General features: G+C 36.4%; 3 protein-coding genes across 3 annotated transcripts in view; 2 read left to right on the top strand and 1 right to left on the bottom strand.

Annotated features, from left to right (window-relative positions):
• The window catches only part of LOC132149136 (progestin and adipoQ receptor family member 4-like), an 18,523-nt gene extending 17,245 nt beyond the window's left edge, over positions 1-1,278 (top strand). Inside the window, exon 3 of the mRNA XM_059558105.1 lies at positions 1-1,278. This exon is cut by the window's left edge and continues 1,387 nt beyond it. The gene's annotated coding sequence lies outside the window, so the exon portion shown is untranslated.
• A 4,436-nt stretch (positions 1,279-5,714) lies between these two features.
• LOC132149151 (coronin-1A-like) lies at positions 5,715-13,771 on the top strand. Its single transcript, XM_059558128.1, has 11 exons — positions 5,715-5,874; positions 7,465-7,668; positions 9,677-9,799; positions 10,635-10,764; positions 10,988-11,169; positions 11,620-11,739; positions 11,825-11,929; positions 12,042-12,187; positions 12,295-12,352; positions 13,086-13,301; positions 13,381-13,771. Exons 2-11 carry the CDS (start codon positions 7,471-7,473, stop codon positions 13,468-13,470), a joined length of 1,368 nt encoding a protein of 455 aa, XP_059414111.1. The 5' UTR covers positions 5,715-5,874; positions 7,465-7,470; the 3' UTR covers positions 13,471-13,771.
• A 49-nt stretch (positions 13,772-13,820) lies between these two features.
• On the bottom strand, positions 13,821-17,304 carry LOC132149154 (claudin-4-like). Its single transcript, XM_059558136.1, has 3 exons — positions 17,153-17,304; positions 15,306-15,438; positions 13,821-14,695 (listed from the first exon to the last, which is right to left on the bottom strand). Exons 2-3 carry the CDS (start codon positions 15,435-15,437, stop codon positions 14,192-14,194), a joined length of 636 nt encoding a protein of 211 aa, XP_059414119.1. The 5' UTR covers position 15,438; positions 17,153-17,304; the 3' UTR covers positions 13,821-14,191.
• Between the last annotated feature and the right edge of the window lie 1,446 nt (positions 17,305-18,750).

Below are 18,750 nucleotides of genomic sequence, written 5' to 3'. Positions count from 1 at the left end.
TTAGTGCCCTTTGTGACTTTGATCATGTTTGTTATATATTCAATACCTGTGACTTTAATAATACCTGGGCAACATTTTACCCTACCTGCAGAAGATCTTTTCTCTTCTGTGCTGCCGAAAAGTCAATTCATCCTTGTACACTTAAGGTTTTAATATCCTAATCTGTAGTTTGAAAGATTTTGTACCGCTCTAAATTAGATTTAATTACTTTCTGACCTTTAACCTCAATTATTTATGTAACCTTGGATTCAAGACGAGGCAAACTATTTTCTTAATGGCGTGCTGTTTGGACAAAGGCTTTAATTCTCTGCTGGCCATCCTTACCCACTGCGCACCTGATGTTCCCGCTCCTCAGATGTGGCAGATGAATATTAGACCAAATTAATGATATATATATGGAATAGTATGAACTTGACTGAATATAATTCATAATGACCCCTTTGATTTTTAAGAGAAGTTACCAAAAGACTTTAGGTTTAACAGAGCTGTTTATAGTTGCTAAAGCTGAACAGTCAATCACCTTTATATCTACTTTAGATTGTGATTCATGTAAACTAAACCAGTTCTTAATGCAGATTGCACTATGGAGATGGTCACATTGTTCCAAATGGGCTGTATTATGCAGTTTTGCACATTTGGATTTGTTACCTTAGCACACTTATGCACTACTAAGCGGAACAAACCAAGGATGACTCTTCTTCCAACCTCACTAGTCTTAAAGAACTGACAAACAAACATCATGATGTGATAGATTCACTGACACTATCGCAATGTAGCTTTTAGAATAAACATCAGTGAGGCCTGTCGTTCATTTCAATTACCTTCACTCTGTGTCATTGCCATTATATTTATTATATTTAAGAGGATGCTTTAACATTTGGCAATGTTTGAAGATTATTTATTTTAATACTACTACTACTGTTTTAATTTTTATTATTGTTATTTTTTATATATATATATTATTTTAACCAGCTAGGGATCACGCATCTTTACACAACCAGAGTACTCTAATTATTTTCTAGCAGAAATCAGACCTATTAGTATAGAATCAGTGCATGTTAGGTCGAATGTTGCTCAGATGTATCTGACAAACTCATACACATACTCAATGCCAAATTAAATGTTTGATGGCCTCAGGTGTCGAGCCCTGATCTTAGAAGACCAGGGTGGTTTTAAAAACAAACCACACCACAAGTCCCTTAGAACAGGGAAGGTTTACCCCAACCCCTTTAATGCTATTAAATGACAAACATTTGACTCTGAAATCAAGTGGTGCATGTAAATGTGTTCCTGTATAGTGTTGCTGTAGCTCAACTGGTAGAGCATTGCGTTATCAAGTGCAAGGTTGGGGGTTCGTTTCCCCGGGAACACATGATAGGTAAAAATTGATAGCCTGAATGCACTGTAAGTCGCTTTGGATAAAAGCGTCTGCTAAATTCATTTAATCACATTTAATTTAAATACTAGTAAACCAATCCCCTTAAAACACAACATGCAATTTCTAATGCTTGTGCCATGCAACTCCTGACATGTGCTTAATGTGCAGTAACAGAGCTAATGCATCAAATATATATTTGTCTTTAGAAATGGAATGAAATCAAATGAGCTGCCCAGAGGCAATACAGACATATCGAGTAATTAACTGCACTGTTTATTTTTTACCAAAAGGGCTTTGGATCAAAGTGAAAACCAGTTAAGAACTTAAAAGTCCACATAGGTAACGTAAATACCTGTATGGACTGTATATGGATAAAATGCAAGTGGCATACATACTGACATTTTTATATATTCATATTAATATATAGTGAAACAATGTTATAGGAAAATATATTGAATGTTAATATATTTCGTCTCAGAGAGTGACACTCAATAAGGATTGTCCGATTTAATCTCAAAGGCATTAAAGATTTGATCATTCTGTAACTGTAAAAAGCTAAACTTGCGACATCACAATGACAGACCTGGCAGGAGAGTTAACAATGCTATTAGATTATTTAGTAGGGTTAACGCCATAATAATACGTCTGTACTACTATGATGTCATAATGTCTTTAACATGGTCGTTGGTTTTTAAACTGTTTAGAAGTTGCTTGCGAAATCTCTTTTTTACATTCAGAAAAGTACAGAGATGTTTTGGTTTGGGGTCCTGATATGTTATTACCTCTGAAACCCACTGGATAACTATGCATAATCGAAATATGTACATAAATATATACACAAACACGTTTGTACATGTCAATTTCAAAAACAAGATGTTTTACCAGTCCTGAAAAGAAACAGATCTGTGTGTTCACACCAACGTGTTTTGCTCAGACCATGCTATCCTGGGGTTTCCTCTTCTCAGGGTGCCCTGTCAGTGCTCACTTGTACTGAGTGACCTCAACAACTGATTTTGGGCCAGTTTTCTTTTAATCCTGTTAAGTCTTCTTTGCTTGTCCTGGTTAAAATCGAGGACTGACTGACAAGTTGTATGTTTTTAAGGGCAAAGGTCGCGATGGCTTGTCAGTCATCAGGCATTTGGACCGTGCATCCTTCAAGATGCATATTGCCTTTATGGGGCCGAATGTGTCCAAAAATGCTGATCAAGAATGTGTTTATTCATGTAGTTAGTTAGGTGATGTGAGAATGTGAAGAGCATGTTACAGTGAGCCCTCAAGGAAATGGATTGCATCATAACCCATGTTTTAGAGGAGGAACAAGAATGATATTCTCATGGATGATGTTCTCCTGTCTGTATATTCTAATGTTCTGTGGTATAAATATTATGACATGATGTATGAAAATATAATAACTTTGTTTTCTTAGTATGCAGGTGCTGGATAGCCTGCTAATGATCATTTAAAAACTCATCATTAGTTACATTTTGCATTATTATGATAATGGATATATTGTTATTATTACTATTATTCTGAGATGGGTAACCACTATCAATGATAGTCTTAATTTAAGTACAAAGGCTGAGAATACTAATGCACATAGGAAGACAGGAAGTCTCTGAAAGATCTGTTGGGGGGGGGGGGGGGGGGGGGTTTGTTTCCACTGCTTGTGTCTTTGTTGAATTTGGTTGTTTGGCATCATCTGGTGGCCACAGCGCTCTATAGACACTTACAAGTTGATAACATAAATGATGTTCAGTTAAACCATGTTGACCTTCTGGATGAAGCTATTCACAGGTCACGAACTGAGCCTTATTGGCAATGTATATTTTTCTTTTTTTTGTTGTTGTTGTTTTATTATGTGTCCTAAACTAATTTATTGCAAAATTTACTATAAATTTAATTTTACATAAACATTTCTTGTTGTAAATGGTTTTATCTACAAGCGTGTGTCTCTGTTGGTTTGTTTTAAGGGCCTATATTTCTCTCTCAGTCTATTTGTGTGTCCACAGTTATATTTGTTCACACAATACAGATCTTCCAAACCCCATGGTCTCCTGCAGCGATTGTGCAATAAATTGAGGTTTATATTTTTAAATTGTCTCTTTTGCCTTTCTTTATTTTCTAAATGATTTGAAATATGCTTTTATATTTTGACCTTCGCTTTAGGTAACTCATGTTTGCCTAATTATTCTTACAGGTATGGTGTGACTTGTGTGACTGTGGGTGTCAAGTTTAAATATATATATATATATATACAGTGGGTACGGAAAGTATTCAGACCCCCTCAAATTTTTAACTCTTTGTTATATTGCAGCCATTTGCTAAAATCATTTAAGTTCATTTTTTTCCCTCATTAATGTACACACAGCACCCTATATTGACAGAGGAGCTCTTCAGGAACTGCCCGAAGAGCTCAGAGACAGAATTGTGGGAAGGCACATATTTGGCCAAGGTTACAAACAAATTTCTGCTGCACTTAAGGTTCTTAAGAGCACAGTGGCCTCCATAATCCAATTTCCCAAAAATAATTTTGTAAACTGAGCCAAATATGTGCCTTCCCACAATTCTTTCTCTGAGCTCTTCAGCCAGTTCCTTTGACCTCATGATTCTCAGAACCCTTCCTAGAGCTGGCCGTCCGGCCAAACTGAGCTATCGGGGGAGAAGAGCCTTGGTGAGAGAGATAAAGAAGAACCCAAAGATCACTGTGGCCGAGCTCCAGAGATGCAGTTGGGAGATGGAAGAAAGTTGTAGAAAGTCAACCATCACTGCAGCCTTCCACCAGTCGGGGCTTTATGGCAGAGAGGCCCGACGGGAGCCTGTCCTCAGTGCAAGACACATGAAAGCCCCCATGGAGTTTGCTAAAACACACCTGAAGGATTCTCTGGTCTTAATTCTAAGCGGTATGTGTGGAGAAAACCAGGCACTGCTCATCACCTGTCCAATACAGTCCCAACAGTGAAGCATGGTGGTGGCAGCATCATGCTGTGGGGGTGTTTTTCAGCTGCAGGGACAGGACGACTGGTTTCAATCGAGGGAAAGATGAATGCGGCCAAGTACAGGGATATCCTGGACGAAAACCTTCTCCAGAGTGCTCAGGACCTCAGACTGGGCCGAAGGTTCACCTTCCAACAATACAATGACCCTAAGCACACAGCTAAAATAACGAAGGAGTGGCTTCACAACAACTCCGTGACTGTTCTTGAATGGCCCAGCCAGAGCCCTGACTTAAACCCAATTGAGCATCTCTGGAGAGCATCTCTGGACACCTGAAAATGGCTGTCCACCAACGTTTACCATCCAACCTGACAGAACTGTAGAGGATCTGCAAGGAGGAATGGCAGAGGATCCCCAAATCCAGGTGTGAAAAACTTGTTGCATCTTTCCCAAAAAGACTCATGGCTGTATTAGATCAAAAGGGTGCTTCTACTCAATACTGATCAAAGGGTCTGAATACTTAGGACCATGTGATTTTTCAGTTTTTCTTTTTTAATAAATGTGCAAAAATGTCAATAATTGTTTTGTTCTGTCAATATGGGGTGCTGTGTGTACATTTAATGAGGAAAAAAAAATGAAACTTAAATGATTTTAGCAAATGGCTGCAATATAACAAAGAGTGAAAATTTTAAGGGGGTCTGAATACTTTCCGTACCCTGGTACCCACTGTATGTATATATATATCACGATCTGCTTATTAAATCTGTCACTTTTGAGAAATTGACCCTAACCCTTATAACTATAGAGTTAATAGATATAAATATAAAAATTAATTTATATGATCGGAGTTCAACTGAAAGTAAAAGTGAGGGAAAAAAGAAGAATATATAATAGTTTATTTTATGACTTATTTAGGCCTAATAAATAAAATCATCAAACCCAAATATCGGTAAAATAGTTACCACCAAACTACATATTGTAAAAATATGACAAAACATAATAAATTAACCTTTCAAACAGTATAAGTAGCAATATATATTTGAGATGACAAAAATGCTGGCTAATATCATTACCAAACTGCAACAATATTTGCATTATTTACGACATTTTGGCGGAAAATATGGTTGTCATTGCAATTTTTTTTAAGTAAAAGGCATTTACTTTAATACTGTATTCCACTGTTTTAGTGACGACTATTGTACCAAAAGACAGCGTATGAAGTTTGAGTGAAAACACAGAGAAGTTCAATAGAGAGATAAACACGTCGGCCATACCGCAAACTTTATGCTAGCGCACGTCACGTTTTGTGTTGCTATGACCACGATGAAGTGTGAGAGAAAGCGATGTGCAGCTTCATGCCACGTAAATCACTTTAAAAGGAAACATAAAGCAAGGACACCTCCCTTTCTCATCTCCATCTCAAACTCTCACTTCCTCCTTGATTTAGAGTGAGCTCTGGCCGCAGCTGCCTGGCGTTCAGACACTTCTCTCCATCTGTCATCGTCCAGCGTCTCATCCTCTCGCCTCAGAAGCCAGAGTCCCTCCCAAGCCACAGTTCTCAGGTACAGTCCCCCGTCCCATCATATTGTGTGTTGTGCTCCTGTTCGGTGTTATTGGAAACGTCAATAATTTAGCATTTTTATCTGCGTCTCAAGACCTAGTAAGCTGACTAACTAGACTGCAAACTGGGCGCGCCTCAACGAACGCTTCCACACTGCCGTAAATACTGTTCAGATCAACAGGTTCTGAAACAGCCCTAAACTTCCGCTCGTTCATAATAAATTAAGTTTTTACTCCGTTTACTACTGTTTTCTATATTATTATTTTGTCATTGTTAAATTTGTCGAGCTGCCTTTCAGAACTGTGCCAAGGCACGTTAAATATTTGAGGAAGTTTAGTAAGAGAACTAAACTGTATTTCCTTGATAAAGATGAGTCCTGCATTGTATTGCATTAAAATAGTGCAGCCTATATAAGAGTTTGCTCTCATATCTTAAGCTTAGAAGAAATGATAAAGAACTGTAAACAAGTATTTCAAGCCACTATAATAGTAGTAGGCTAATAATAATTAAACGTAGAATTCTGTCACATAATTACTCGCTTTCATGTCAATCCAAACCTGCATGACTGACTTTCTTCCGGTGAACACAAAAGATGTTAGGCTGAATGAATCTCTCACATTCACTTTCACTGGATGAAAAAATACATGAATGAAAACGAATGGTGACTGACTGAAGTTCAGTTGCTCACAATCTTTTCAACATCTCCATTTTTGTTTCAAAGTAGAAAAAAAGTCACAGGTTTAGAACAACACAAATGCAACCTGCAGTTAATAACGCCTTTACCATCCACTTTGTAATACATTAACAGGATTTAAACAAATGTTTTCTTTTTTTTTTTTTTTTTTTATCATGAGGAAAACATTTAGCAGTATCTTCGAAGCAGGTAGAAATAACCGTGTTTGTGTGGAAGGATGTGGTGTAACTGCAGTTCTGCAAATCTCCTGGGCTGCAGCAGTTGCTGTGGTGTTCATACTCTCTGTGTCTATTTAATGCTCTAATGCACCTTTCATTTTTCAGTTTATTTTACTGAGTGCTGTGAGCATACAGGGCATCAGTGATGCACTGCAAATGAGAGTGATGATTGTTAGTCAACTAATTAAGCATATTCACAAGACTGCATTTGATATGGCAATGAGAACGGAAAAAACTGGGCAACAGAGTGCGAAATAGATGAGAAGGGGGCATAAAGCAAAATGCTTTATTACTAAAACCTGCATGCAAAGTGGCATCAGACTTTTGAAGAAGTAGCCCAAGCTTTTTCTTTTCTGTCACTTCATGCTAGTTTCCTTTTTCCTTCCTCTTTCTTAAAGCTTATTGCCTAAATGCAGTTTTAAACATAGAAAGTTAAAAATAAAAAAAACGTTGAACAGATGCATTCTCTTTAGTTTTCACTCTTTTGGTTTCTTATCTGTAACTATTTGTAAGGAAGCTTAAATTCAATCAATATGTAATCATGTAGCTTATATGAAGATGCATAGACTTTAAGATACACAAAACTTAGTGATGAAACGTAATGATTTTTCCAGTCGATCTCATGTGCATGCTTTTCTCTCTCCATGCCTGTGTCTCCTCCTTCTCTGTCATTCCTCAGGTCATCATGTCTAGGAAGGTGGTCAGGGCAAGTAAGTTCCGCCACGTCTTTGGCCAGGCGGTGAAGGCTGACCAGTGCTATGATGACATCAGGATCTCCCAGATGACCTGGGACAGCAACTTCTGCTCGGTCAACCCTAAGTTTGTGGCCATGATTGTGGATGCCAGCGGTGGAGGAGCTTTCATTGTCCTGCCCCTGAACAAGGTGCATCCAGATAGCATTTCAGACTCATTAAGCCCAAATGAATTCTTTAATGAATTCAAATAAAGTCTTTATAAAACAAGCCTAAAACAAGTGATGTATTGTATGTATAGTTGGACTGATTTAGTCCAGACTGATAGTTTTAGGTCCAACTGTAACTTGTTACCTGCTTCAAATGATCTTCTGAGGCCTTTGAATTTTGAACTGTAGACATGTCATGCTGTGTTTGTCTAAATAAGGAAGTTCAAGGTTGGGTTTCGTATGTATGTGTCACCAGACCTAGCATCCCTTCTCTTTATGCTCTCTTGCATCTTGTTTTTGCCATATTTGGAGTGCGCTGCTGTCAACTCTGCACAGGATGTGGTGACAGCTTGCAGATTGAGTGAGTGACAAAAACTATGAGAAAAGGACAGCTGCCACTTAGACTTGGTGTGCCTGTTTTCTTCATGTGCTTCCTGGGCTTGGTTTAAAATTTGAATATGTACTTTTTACTCCATAAAGCTTTATGGCTGAAAAGTGCTATGTTTTCAAAATGCCCTTTGAAAATTAGCAGAGGCTGTTTGCATCTCTTAACAGAAAGATGGTGGAAACATATTCTTCTTTCTCTTCCTCTTTTTTTTTCTGGGTTGTGTAGTTTATTCAATATGCAATTTCATTTGTTTTTGTTGTTTTTCATCTTCTCTGTCTATCATCTCTGGTCCTCTGTTTCTATAAGTTGCTCTCTCTGCACTCCTTATACTAGAGGATGAATGGGAGTTCTGTCATTTTCAATCTGCTGTGCATCTTACACTCTGTGCTTTGCTCAATGCCAGCCATTGTTTCCCAATGAACAGGAGAATTCGAGTCAAGGACTTTTATTTTGTTCAGGTGGCTTGAGGAGGTTGTGAAAGCTCAGTTTTGAGACTGATAATATGATCATCTGGTTTTGCACAAACTTGTGGAGTTCACGCATGACATTAAGAGGGTGCACAACATGATAGAAATACTGACATTCATTTTTTCAAGTAAAATTTTAACTCAAGTTGACATGCTGATAATATAATTTGTCATTTGTATTTTTTGTATTAAATTAGATATTAATATTAAACTAGTGGTCTCAGACATTTGGACCCCTTTGTAAAAGAAGGAAGACTCTTTTGGAAAAGATGAATTTGATAAAAATTTAGATTTAAATCTCTATTTGAACTATTTAAGAACTTAAGCCACCAGTCACTTGATCTTACAATGGTTAAATTATCTTTAGACTAATATTATTTTAATATTAAGTATATACATTAATAGTATTTATTCATATTTTGAATTTATATTTTAATTCTTTATAATTAAAATTGTATTCAAGTTTTAATCACTTGGTTTTTTATTTCTATTAGGTTTTATTATTATAATTAGTTTTAATTTATGAGTTAATTTGATTTAAAATGTATCTAAAAAAAAAATAACTATTTCACTTTTAGTAATTTCAGTACTTCAACTTATTTTCTTTCAGTTAGTTACCAAGGCCACATTTCTAATTTGAGTTTTTTCATATTAAGCTTTATTTTACATTAACAGTGGTTTTAGTGAACAACAACAATGCTTTAGTCAAGTCATAAATCACTGTAATATTTCTTAACTTATCGCTGCCCTTAAATTTATAGTAATAGTAATAATAATAATAACAATTTATAGAAGAATTCTGTGCATGCACACAATGCGATTTCGGCAGAGTGAATGTGCTCTCTGTGTGCATTATGGGAACTCCTGCACAGTGCAGTCCTCTCTAAATGGGTTAGTTTTTATTAGGCATAATTGAAGGCATAGCTGTAAAACTGAGTTTAGCTGACACAGACCCCCCTTATCTGCCTGAGATCTCTCCTGCTCTTTCTGCTCTCTGTCTCTCAGAGATTTAGAGTTGACATTCTATGCTTAGTCATTTGAATGTGTTGTGAATTGGTTTATTTGGGTATGTTTGTGTTTTCCACCCTTTCAGTTTTCCTTAATGACCCAATCTTCCCTTTGATTTGTGTTTTAGACGGGTCGCATTGATATGTCCATGCCAACTGTCTGTGGTCACACTGGGCCTGTATTGGACATTGAATTTTGCCCACATAATGACAACATCATTGCCAGTGGCTCTGAAGACTGTAGTGTCATGGTGAGTGTTAATCTATAATAAATTAATTACTTTAATTACAAAATTGTGTACAAAACAGATCATACTAGGTTTGCTAGTATGATGCTGGTATGAATTTGTTTGCCAGTTTAAAGGGGGAAAATTGTTAATGAAATGTACTTATCTAAAATAGTTCCTATAACAAATAGAATAGCCTTACATAACGCTCTGTGTATACTCTCATATGTACCGGGTACTTTTCATACATTAGAGACATGAATAATTTAACTTCCTTTATTTTAATTTATTCCTTTATTTTTATTTTATATATATATATAACAATATATATTGAACAAAAACTAATAAATCTAATGTAAAACATTTGTTATATAATTTTTAGTTGTAAGTCATGCAGCTCTCGATATAAAGAGTTTTAAAATGAAAACATCGGCAATAAAACACTCAAAAATAGATTAATGTTTTATGTTTACTTGCTTGCCATGTGAACATTAACCGACATCAGATAACCGTGAGCATGCAAATGTGTTTTTAATTTATTGAAATATTAACTTAATTTCTCAGGGGGTACTTTAAGTGAATATTTTACTCCTAAGGTGTTAAGCTGACAAAGAAGTTTGGGAACCCCTCTGAATCCCTTGAGAACCCCAATTGCACTGCAAAAATTACCCCTTAGCACCACCTAGTGTTGTATGGCAGGTGGTGCTAAGGGGTCATTTTTGCTGTGTATGACCCAGCCATCATTAATATCGGAATATTACCATTTGAACACAGTGACCGTACTGGTGTGAAAAATATAATACTATGGCAAGTTTAGCTCATACTACTGTAACATAAGGTCAATGTTGTTATGTAATAGATCTGGGAGATTCCAGATGGGGGTCTCATATCACCACTGAAGGACCCAGTTGTGAAGCTGGAAGGTCACTCTAAACGTGTGGGCATCCTCAGCTGGCACCCCACTGCCCACAATGTGCTAATGAGTGCAGGTAAACCAGCATCAGCCACCCACTCAATAGCCAACACCTATAAGTGCATCCATTCATTCAAAAAAATAGAGGAAGTTGAAATGTAATGATGGCACCCTCTGCTGATTTTTCACACACACTTCTTTATACACATATACACACATACATTTGCAACCACTCTGTCTCCCTATGGCTTTCATTTACCTTGTTGTCCCTCTCTCTGTTTCTCGTTTTCTTTATGCAGGCTGTGATAACGTGGTCATATTGTGGAACGTAGTTCATGGAGAGGCAGTGGTGCGCATTGACTCAATGCACACCGATCTGATCTACAGTGCCTGCTGGAACAGAAATGGCTCTCAGATCCTCACTTCCTGCAAGGACAAGAAATTACGAGTGATAGACCCCCGCAAGGGCACCGTCATCTGTGTGCGTGCAAGAATTCACTGTAATAAAATTATAAAATAATGTGAATAATGCTGAAAAAACGAATGCATGTAGCATAAATAATTAACATGGCAGCATTGTTTACTGTTCACCACATTGATTTTGTTGTCCCATCCAGAAAGTTCTTGTCTTGCAGTGTCAGGATGCACTTGTTGCTGTACTTAAAAGATCTGAGCAAAATTCCCAAATATGCCGATTCCTTTTTAAACGGCTGAATTTTGCTGGTGAAAAATTCACTAAAAACAGTAAATGTTACCACTTTTTTTTTCTTCAGTTGTACATTTTAAGTTCAGTGAAAACATTTATTTGAAGTTGTGAACATTTTTATAGTATTCTTTCCTCTTTCTTGTATGTTCCTTTCTGCCAGCTCATTTACTGTCACGTGATTTGTCATTGCTCATGTGACCTCTTTCTGTATATATGTGTGTTCAGGAGAAGGACAAGCCTCATGAGGGCTCCAGGCCAGTCAGAGCTGTGTTTGTGTCTGATGGGAAGATCCTGACCACCGGTTTCAGCCGCATGAGTGAGCGTCAGGTGGCGCTGTGGGATCCTGTGAGTACATTGTGTGCTTCGAGGCTCTCTTTTTTTTTAGTTTTACAAACAAGTGACTCATAAAAAAGTGTGTTTGTGGTTGCAGAACAACTTCAGTGAGCCCTTGAACCTGCAGGAGCTGGACACCAGCAGTGGGGTGCTGTTACCTTTTTTTGACCCTGACACTGGTGTGGTCTACCTTTGTGGCAAGGTAAGAACATAAGAAAGGCATTCAAGTTTTAAACCAAGTTCAGATTGTATGACCATGAAGAGCTGTTTATTCGTGAAGTTGGATCTTTTAACCAGTGTATATGGTTTGACAGGGTGACAGCAGCATCAGATACTTTGAGGTGACGGACGAGGCCCCATACGTTCACTATCTCTCCATGTACAGCAGTAAAGAGAGTCAGAAGGGCATGGGCTACATGCCTAAGAGAGGCCTGGAAGTCAACAAGTGTGAGATTGCAAGGTAAACACATCCAGCCTTTCATCCAGGCTTATAGTGTACTTGCTTTCTCTCACAAACATACAAAAGGTCAGCATTTTAAATTATGGATTATTGCATATTTATTTTAGGTTCTATAAACTCCACGAGAGAAAGTGTGAACCTATTGTAATGACTGTGCCTCGTAAGGTAAGTTTGTCCAAGTCAAAATCAGCTTAATTTTTGTCAAAGATTTTAGGTCCGTAAGAAACAAACTAACAGATTTCTATTTCAAATAAATACTGTTAGCTTCAACTTCTATTCGTCAAGTATCACATTTTCCACAAACATGTTAAGCTGCAAAACTGTTTTCAAGATTGATAATACTAAGAAATGTTTTTTGAGCAGCAAATCGTTATATTAGAATGACTTCTGAAGGATCATGTGACACTGAAGACTTGGAGTAATGATGCTGAAATTTCAGCTTTACAATCACAGGAATAAATTACATTTTAAATACATTCAAAATAGAAAAGAGTGCTTTTAGATTTTAATAATATTCAACATTATTACTGTTTTACTCTCTCTTTTTTTATTCAAATAATGTAACATTGGTCAGTATATTAGACTTCTTTCAAAAATATAAAAAACTGTACTGATCCCAGATTTATTAATTGTAGTTTATTAATGCCAAAGGGTTGATTAACCCCTTATCGGTCACAACCCATTTTCAGCATGGAGACACAAATGACATACCCAAAATTAAAAGATTGCTGCTCTTTTTTTTTTTCTACTAGATACATAATCAACATATGTTCACAAAGCGGACACTTCAAATTTTACTGTTCAGGAATGAGAATTACTCCGACTGTTATGATAATAGAGATCTAACTGCTTATTTGTTCCACTGTCTTAATGTGGCATTATTTTTTCTTTGCTTTAGTCTGACTTGTTTCAAGAAGACCTTTACCCCGATACAATTGGTCCAGAGCCGTCGGTAGAGGCAGATGATTGGTTTGCTGGTAAAGATGGGGAACCCATCCTGATCTCCTTGAAAGATGGTTTTGTGGCTACCACCAAAAATAAAGAGTTCAAAGTCATCAAGAGCTTGATGTCCACCACAGCATCTTCCTCGAGCAACCGACAGTCTGACACTGGGGTAAGAGAACAAAGGGAATCCTCTGCCTTTAATGCCTTTTATTTTAAGTGTGTAATTGTTCATTCTGTTTCATATACAGGACGTGCAGGCCTTGCAGAATGAGGTGAAGGAGCTGAGAGAGATGGTTGAGCAGCTGACCAAGCGAGTGAGCGAACTGGAGAGCAAGTAGCTGAAGCAAGACCCCAGTAGAACGAGAGCAGGTTTAAAAGAAAAATACAAATGGACATGTAGAAGATATGCAAATAATGAAATCGAAGAAGGTGCATATCGGAAAGAACATTTTGTAGAATTATGTGAAAAGTTTTCATTGGATACCATTCTGCAGTCCATTTCAGACCAAATTTTGATCTTCAGGGATTTCACTTTCTTAAAAAGAATTTTTAATGTGACCAGATTTATTTTAAACCCCATTTTAATATATGTTTTATAGGATTTGAAATAAATGGCAGTGTTATTTTAACAAAGATTTATTTATGTGTCAAAAACTCATTGTTCATTCCACACACACACACACACATCTTAAATCAGTCAGTTTTATTGAAAATAAAAGGCAATTGAAATGATTATGACCTAATACACACACAAATACCATATCACAATTTTACAGATTAGTGTAGATTCCTGTATCCTAAAAAGTTCTTGAAAAAATACAAATGAACTGAAAGTATTTTGGACACAAGTTAAGCCCATCCCTGAATTTGAATAAACAAGTGCATTGTTTATTAGCTGCTTTAATTAAGAAATTGCAGCAGTACACCTTTAACTATGTAAAACTAATAAAAAGCTTAAAGACATACCGACTATAAAGACTACTTGCTAACATAGACATGATATATTAACATACTACCGCTTCAATTTCTGCGACTACTCCTTAGTTTAAGCCATTTTATCTACACGTAATTCTTGCTTGGTGCAGAGGCGCTGTTGCTGTAGTATTTGGCGGTTCCCCCGGCTCCTCCGGAGCGGGGTCTGCTGAAGCAGCACAGCAAGCCCCCGGCCAGCAGGAGCAGGACTCCTCCTGCCCAGCCCACAAAGATACAGGCACCCAGCTCTCTCTTACTAGACTGCGGCACCAGTGGATTGTTGAAATCGCGCACGACATTATTAGCAGCCCAACTGACGGGGATGATCAGCAACAAGCCGGCGAGGATCATCCCAATAGCGGACACCAGAGTCACTTTGGGTTTGACTTCTTCGTTTTCGATGCAGGTGGTGAAGTCGGCGCCGGCGCACAGAACGAGCACGGACAGGACAGTGAGCATACAGCTGATGATAGTCATGGCACGGGACGCCTGAATGTCAGAGCTCAGGATGAGCAGTGAGTCGTAGGATTTACACTGCTGCTGTCCGGTACTCTGCTCCACACATTGCATCCACAAGCCCTCTTCTTGAACCTGTGTGGCAAAGGAAAAATACCAGATGTACCTTCCCGACCATATAATTAAATCATTATCCTTAAAAAATAAAATGATTTATTTAGCCCATAGCAAAATGTTGTCATCGTGTTACAGTCTCCATCTTTCTGTAAAGTAGACTATGCCTGACTCATTACGTAATCGAACATTCGAATGATTAAATAGGCTAGCCTACACATCTCGATGGCTATAGATATAAAAACACCTATCTATCTATCTATCTATCTGTCTGTCTGTCTAAACAGCTTTTTCTTTTTAATATTTTGAGTTCTCATTATACTTTTAATTTGTTTTAGTAATTTCGGTGTTTTTTTTTTAGGCCTATAGTTGTTTTTAAAAGTTTATAGGTTTAAATAGGCTATATATATATATATATATATATATATATATATATATATATATTAGCATTAACTTATTTTGATTTAAATTGGATGCCAAGGCAAAGTTTTTAAAGTTAAAGTTTTTCATCTAATATTTACATTTCAGCTTTATTTCATTCATTGAAAACAATTTTTAACAATTAACAATAAAAACACTTATGTAAATGTTAAGCAGTAAATGCAAAGTAATAGGCCTAGCAATTGTTTACCTGTGCAGTGATAATGTTATCACCAATGAAAGCAGAAACCTTCCATTTTGGAACAGTAATGGTCACAATTGCTGCAATGAGACCGAAAATTCCCAGTGCCATACACACGATCTGCACACCAGACGAACCCATTCTGAAAGAGGAATAAGGGAGATTAAATAATAATAGCCTAATAATATACATTATTTGCATGAAAAAAATGTTGATGCTCTGCTCTCAGTTTGGAAATGAGGTTAAAACTAAAAGAAAAACAAACAAAAATGGCAAAAGCAGTGAAGTGGTTTATCATCCTTCCTGTCTGAGTCATAAAAGTGGTATATTTTGTAAAACATGTTCTAGTCTAGTGCTTATGCGTTTCCACATAAACTCAGTTGCTCCTCCCTTTAGACAGGCCCATGCAGGAATTTGGATTTCAGAGCTAGCAGGAAAAAAAAACAGCAACATCTCTAAGATAACCCATATCATAAAGCAAGCCTCAAGTCTCAACAGGTCCTAAAATCTGCTTTTGCTACATTTGTTACATAACTGCCACACCCTGAGAGGGGTCTCAGGTACTGCTTGTTATTCTATTGCTTATTCTATTCTATTAAATCTATTCTACTTTTATTCTTTCATTTCATGATGGCACAGTGGTTAGCACTGTTGTCTCACAGCAAGAAGGTGCCCAGTTCGAGCCCCAGCAAGGACACACTTCTGTGTAGAGTTTGCATGTTCTCCCTGTGTCTGCGTGGGCTTACGTGGACTGCTCTGGTTTCCTCACACTGCGGATTAGGTTCATGGAACACTCAAAATTGTCCCCGGATTGTGTGTAAAGACAAGATTTGTGTACGGATTAACTGGTTCTCGCCATGAATATAGCCATAGATGCTGGATCGGTGTTAAGAAATAAACAAACTATTATTTAATTTCAGATGTAGGAAAAAACACTGAACACCGTTTCAGTGAACAGCCTTTTTATATATATATATTATTTTTATATAAATATACACACTGGCCTCCAAATGTCAGGCTTTTTATTCATGTCGAGCTCACTGAACTTCTCTTATATATCCTCAGGGTTTGCTCTTGGCTGATTCATAAAACTACTGTTATAATATATGGACTGCACTGAAGTCCCCGTTCACTGAATTGTCTTCCTACACAGCACTAATAAAGCGCAATGATTGGTGAGAGCTAGAGAAGGTGACCAGGTGGTGCGTGGGCACCAGCAAAATAAATAACGGTAATTGTAGCTGTTTTTAGTTGACGGTGAATCATTCAGCAGCTCGATTAACATGCTGTCCGACTCCATCTACGCAATGATAATTCTGCTCTTAACGGAGATAAAACCATGAATGAGTCAGGAATTTTGCTTCTTATGCCTGTATATGTGCTATGATGTACAGAATCCAGGTTAAACAATATTAACAAAAAGATAGAAGTCCATAGTGAAACCCAACACTTTTTTTGTAATATGTAATAATTTATATGTTATGTTACATAAAAAGATAACATTATAAATATTAACAATATAATACACCTAACAAATAATAAGGTTATCATCCATATAGTCATGGATATCGGCTAGGTCTTCCTCTAAATACTTATTAGACATCCCAAAACAAAAAGGCGCCGTCCTGTAAGCTCAAGTAATAAGCTCTGTGAACATCTGTAATTTATTTTGATTTATTATTGATTAATTAAAGATTTATGGCTTTATTTACTTTTTTATTTCACATGAAATATATTTTTAATTTGATTTATATGATTTTTTAAAAACAAATCATTTAACATTTAACAAACTTTTTTTTAATGTAACCCCGCTGTTTCTTCTAATCCGCAATCTTTTGCAAAGAGAAAATCTTTACCTTTTATTGTAGTTTGCTCTTGTTTCTGGTCGTAGTCTTTTCTCTTCTTCTTTAAGTTAGTCTTCCACCTTACCAAACGGTCCCCTCTTATGAAGATGGTGTGATACAAGGATGCTTTTGTAGAGGAATGTACTGGGTGGGGTCGAAACGACAGAGGCGGGTTAGTAAAGTGGAAAAGGCCAGACTGGACTTGTTCTTTTTCTCCCTCCTGCTTTTATTACCTCTTTCTATTTCATTCTCACAGTGTTTACGGAGAGGGTCTGTCTTTGTTATTTTTCCTTCGTTAACAAAAAAACCAAAACAAAGGTTTTTATAAATAATTAACTTAAGTGATAAACTAGTTCTGAATTTATTTATTTATCTTTTTGATTTGTTCAAAATGAATGGTATTCATATATGTACACTGATATTATTATTACACAGATCACACAACCGTTGCATTACTAAATGGAAACATCCGTTCTTGGAAGTCGAAATCAAGATAATGTGAATCATACAAGTCTCTCAAACCTCTGTCGTTATCATTATGACATCTCAAAAACAACCTCATATGCTTTCCTCATAATCTCTGCCCAATAACAGTTGAAACCATACATGACGAATAGATACTATCAAAAGTTAGAGTGGGTGGGATTTATATTGCAAAACCTCTGGTTGTGCTAAAGTGGAACTATTGCAAATATACTTCAGGTACACTTGAAATATCTTAAAGACTATCATACAGAAATCATTCAATTCTTATTAATAATTATATATAAAACAAATATTAGGTGTAATATGGTATTTTGGCATGAATGTTTTTATTATAAATGTTAAGTTTATTACTTGGGGAATATTTTACTTTTATAGAACATGTTTTCCGCAGGTTTATTTTTATTTTTAATGACTAATTCCGTAGCTTTTTATATGTATTATTTATTTAAAACAACAACAACATATAACCATGGTAACGTGGACCATGGTTCTACTTGTTGTGACCTCCATCTTTCAAACACTAGCCAGTTAAACTCTGCATTCTAATGTAAGAACTATAGTAAATTACATTAGGGCATAGGATAACTTAACAGAATAGATTTAATAGCTTCTTTCTATGTAAATGTTTAGTTCTAATGAATTTTAATCAAAGTAAAATGTTAATTCAATAAGAGCCTAATTAAAAGATAAATATCAGTGTCTTATATAAATTAGGTGTTAACTATTTACAAACGTTTAAGTTCTTAAATGGATAGTTCACCCCAAAATGAAAATCATTTACTCACCACCATCGTGTCATTCCAAACCTGTATGAATTTCTTTCTTCTGTGGAACATGAGAAGATATTTTGAGAAATTCAGTATTTATTTTTATTTTTTATTTTTTTGTCGATATAATCAAGCGTAACCAAAATGATTTGGTAACATTCTACAAAATATCTTCTTTTGTGTTCCAAAGAAGAAAATAAGTTACAAGAGTGAGGAAATGATGACAGAATTTTATATTTTCTGCATTCTAGCTCAAAGTCAGTGCTTTACTTTCAAATGCATTTCTGTTTGACAAAAATACATTTGTAGCATTTTAATTCAGTAATATCTATCATTATTTGTTCCTGACCTGTTTTA

The sequence above is a fragment of the Carassius carassius genome, chromosome 9 (genome assembly GCF_963082965.1).
Source record: "Carassius carassius chromosome 9, fCarCar2.1, whole genome shotgun sequence".
Lineage (NCBI taxonomy): Eukaryota > Metazoa > Chordata > Actinopteri > Cypriniformes > Cyprinidae > Carassius > Carassius carassius.
The sequence above is the reverse complement of the archived record's forward strand: the minus strand, read 5'-3'. Positions and strand labels throughout refer to the sequence as shown.

Bases quoted from the DNA above. Each gene is read 5' to 3' on its own strand.
- LOC132149151 (XM_059558128.1), top strand. From the start codon at position 7,471: ATGTCTAGGAAGGTGGTCAGGGCAAGTAAGTTCCGCCACGTCTTTGGC. The intron at 7,669-9,676 runs GTGCATCCAGAT...TTTGTGTTTTAG, and splicing joins TTGTCCTGCCCCTGAACAAG to ACGGGTCGCATTGATATGTC. The intron at 11,170-11,619 runs GTGCGTGCAAGA...ATGTGTGTTCAG, and splicing joins GCAAGGGCACCGTCATCTGT to GAGAAGGACAAGCCTCATGA.
- LOC132149154 (XM_059558136.1), bottom strand. From the start codon at position 15,437: ATGGGTTCGTCTGGTGTGCAGATCGTGTGTATGGCACTGGGAATTTTC. The intron at 14,696-15,305 runs GTAAACAATTGC...TTTGCCACACAG, and splicing joins ATAACATTATCACTGCACAG to GTTCAAGAAGAGGGCTTGTG.